General features: G+C 46.6%; 1 protein-coding gene across 1 annotated transcript; it reads right to left on the bottom strand.

Moving 5' to 3' along the window:
• Positions 1-1,608, bottom strand: LOC103207628 (ubiquitin carboxyl-terminal hydrolase 17-like protein 6). The gene has a single exon (XM_007953278.2). It carries the CDS (start codon positions 1,606-1,608, stop codon positions 1-3), a length of 1,608 nt encoding a protein of 535 aa, XP_007951469.2.
• Positions 1,609-3,716: the final 2,108 nt, after the last annotated feature.

Here is a 3,716-nt window from a genome sequence, read left to right on the forward strand (position 1 = left end):
CTATGAATCTTTCTGGAATGGATGGAGCTGCCTGGGACCCTTGCCTTTTTTCTTGCTCTTGCTACCTCTGGTACCCCTCCCAGGGCAAAGGACACTGCCAAAGTTGATGGCCACCTGAGCAGGGATGTCCCTGGCCGGATCCTTCAGCTGGTGGACTTCCTGCTGATGGTGCTCCTTTCCCACCCTGCTCAAGGGTTTCGACTTGTGAATCACAACTGCATTGGAGGGCAGGGCGGTCTCAATCACCCTAAGCTTGAAGTCAGCCTTTGGTCGCTCTTGTGCTTGGAGCATTTTCCACTCATCTAAGGTCATTGGTTCAGTGGCTGTGTCTTCCAGGTGCTCCTCCTGCCACACTGGAATTTCCATGGTGGCATCTCCTTCAGGCATGTCTAGGCTTGTGCCCAGGTCTCTGTCCTTTATTTCAGGGTCCCTTGCTCCCCCTTCACTTGGCACAGTCCCATGGTCTCTGACCAAATCCCACTGCTGGATGTAAAACAACACATAGGCTTGTTGGTTCAGGGCAGAAGTCATGTCACATGCCACTAACTTGGCATCATCCATTTTATACCACTTGCCATTTCCTGTTTTGACATAGGAGAGGTAATGGCCTGTGTGGCAAGTCAAGCCCACATGGACCAGAACTGCATAGAGTCTGTAAACAGCTGCTCCTGTGGCCTGCCCAGAAATGCATCTACTCAAGTCCAGACTCTCTGGATAGTTCACATGCTTAGCATTCTTGTCACCAGTCATGTCTGAGAACCGTTTCAGTACGAGGATCAGGACCTCAGGACAAGTGTGCAGAGTCAGCTTCTTGGAAGCCGGCACCTTCCTGTGACAAATTCCACAATGATAGGAGTTGTCACCATCCAGCTCTTCAGTTGTGACCAACTGTTCCAAAGCTTGGCTCACACTTTCTGCAGCCTGGATATCCAAAGTGATGTCCAGGTAAGGATCAAAGGTGTCTGACACTCGCTGGCAACGGAGACATTGGACTCGCGATCTCCAGTAGCCACCAAAGATTTGACGGATCAGGGTGGTGTCTTTGGAGCAGCTGTGGAAGGGCCCATGCCCACGCAGGCAGGCTCTGTGCATGGCATCCAGAGTAGACATCAGAAACTCATGGGCATCTTCCTGCTGATGTCTGTGGAAGTCTCCAACCAGGGCGGCCGAGGGCTGCAGGACGTGGCCAGGATGATGGAGGGCCCGGCTGATATGGTCCTGCATTGCACACAGCATGCAGAGGCCCTGGGGCCCACAGCTTGGAGACTGCTCCCAGGACAGCATGACGTTGGCCAGTGGTGGCGTGTAGGTAAGACACTGCAGTGCCGCATTCATGTAGCAGGTGTTCCCCAGGTTGAGGAGCCCTGCGCCAACCTGACAGCGTTGCCAAATCGAAGGATGTTTCTCTGCAGGAGTGAGGTGTCGGGTCACAGCAAGCACCAAATCTCCATCCCAGTCTTGAAGGTACTGGCACGGTGGCCAGGCCTTGGCAGCCAGGGATGGGACACGGTGCATTTCAGCACCAGCTGCCGGGAGGTGTGAGAGGCTGAGATTTGGAGAGACAGCCAGCTGACTCTTCCCTCTGCAGTGGAGAGAAGACATTTCCATGGCTTCAGGACAAAGATGTCGTCAGTGCAGACTTCCCCAGGAATCAACTCTGGATTTCCTAATCAGAAGATAAATGAAACATCTAATATAGACGGACAAATTATCCCATGCACCCCCTCCACCTGGGTATAAAGGTGCCTCATCGCTCATTAATTCCAACCTATTCCATTTTCCTCTGTTCACAAAATGAGGTCATCATCTGCCATGGTTCCCTACTTCCACAGTGGGACCCTGCCTCTGACTAGACTCTTAACACACAAATGATCACTTTAGATTGGTACCCACGAATGCATGATTCTGATTTTTACTTTCTAATGCAGTCAACTGTATTAGAAAAAAGAAAGCCAGTTTCCCTAGACTTACAAAAGAATAGAATGCTATTGGCATGCCAGGGTTCTTTGACAAACATACATCAAAGTCTAGAATAAAGTCAGTTTTCTTCTTAAAAGTTCAAATTTTCAATTTTTACACATAGGGAGGCAATTTCTAACGACAAATGAAAATTACAGCATATACATATCATGTCTCCTGTTAGAGTGGAAGTTTCACAGGCAAGGAGCTGGACTGTTTTATTGAGTCACTTGTCTTCATCGTCCCACTTTATGAACATATGAGGACTAAGAATGAATAGATTATCTCATCTTTAAACCACTCTGGTGAACCCAGCAGGACCCTCTAAGGGCTTATGCACTCTCCCACACAAAGCAGAAGATAGCCTTTATCCCCACTTCAATTTAACATGGTATTGGAAGTCCTAGCCAGGGCAGTGAGGCAAGAAACAGAAATAAAAGGCATCCAAATCAGCAAAGAGGAAGTAAAGCTACCTCCATTTGCAGATGACATGATCCTATACATAGAAAACCCAAGAGATTCAGGACCAAAAAAAAAAAAAAAAAGGAGCTCTGGTAGTGTAGTGGTTAAGGCACTTGACTGCTAACCAGAAGGCTGGCAGTTCAAACCTACCAGTCACTCCCCAGAAGGAAGGTTGGGCAATCAACTTCCATAGTGATACCACCTTGGAAACCCAAGGAGGATTCACTATGAGTCAGGTCCAACGAGATGGCAAGATAACAACAACATGACATATCTGAGAAAGGACTTATCTCCACTCTTTATAGAAAACTTCAATGCCTCAATGCCAAAAAGACAAATATTCCAATTCAGAAATGGGCAAGGGACAGGAACAGATACTTCACTAAAGACGATATGTTTGAAGCCAACAAACACATGAGGAATTGCTCACGATCATAAGCCATTAGAGAGATGCAAATCAAAACAATGATGAGATATCATCTCACCCCAGCAATAATAGCAAAGTTCAACAAGACAGAAAATAAATGCTGGTGAGTTTGCGGAGAGATTGGAACTCTCATACACTGCTGATGGGCCTGTAAAATGGTACAACCATTGTGGCAAATGGTATGGAGTTTCCTTAAAAAACTGAAAATAGAAATACCATTTGACCCAGTAATTCCATTACTAGGAACATAACCTAAAGAAGTCAGAGACAGGACACGAACAGACGTTAACGGATGAATGGATAAACAAATTATGGTACATTCACACCATGGAATGCTGTGCTACATTGAAGAACAGTGAAGAATATGTGAATCATCTCACAACATTGATGAATCTGGAGGAGATTTTGCTAAGTGAAATAAGTCAATCACAGAAGGACAAATATTGTATGAGTGCAATCCTGTAAAAAGTCAAGGAAGGGAGGTTCCAGCAAGATGGCAGACTAGGCAGAAAGACTGCAAAGACCCTCTCCAACAAAGAAAAGGGAAACCAATTAACACAGACACAGAAGATAATCCTGGACCCTGAGCCTTGGAGGGAAGGATATATAAGTGGACTAAATCCCAACTAGCAGAAGAATTTGTGTGAAAATACCAAAAAAGGAGACAGAAGGAGCTGTGGTCTGGCAGCAATCCTGATGGAACAGACAGCTTGAAGATTCCCGAGTTGTGGTAGGAACTAAGACTTAACTTAAAAATCACCCTGCTAGCCAGGGACTGCACACAGGACTGTGCATGGTAGCAGGGGAACAAACGGAGAAGGTGAAGAGAAAGGTGGGCTGATCTGTGGACTTTTGCCAGTCCAGAGGA

Source organism: Orycteropus afer, unplaced genomic scaffold (assembly GCF_000298275.1).
Source record: "Orycteropus afer afer isolate SDZICR_OR568_19922 unplaced genomic scaffold, OryAfe1.0 scaffold00384, whole genome shotgun sequence".
Classification (NCBI taxonomy): domain Eukaryota; kingdom Metazoa; phylum Chordata; class Mammalia; order Tubulidentata; family Orycteropodidae; genus Orycteropus; species Orycteropus afer.

Coding starts and splice junctions, on each gene's coding strand:
- LOC103207628 (XM_007953278.2), bottom strand. CDS start 1,608: ATGGAAATGTCTTCTCTCCACTGCAGAGGGAAGAGTCAGCTGGCTGTC.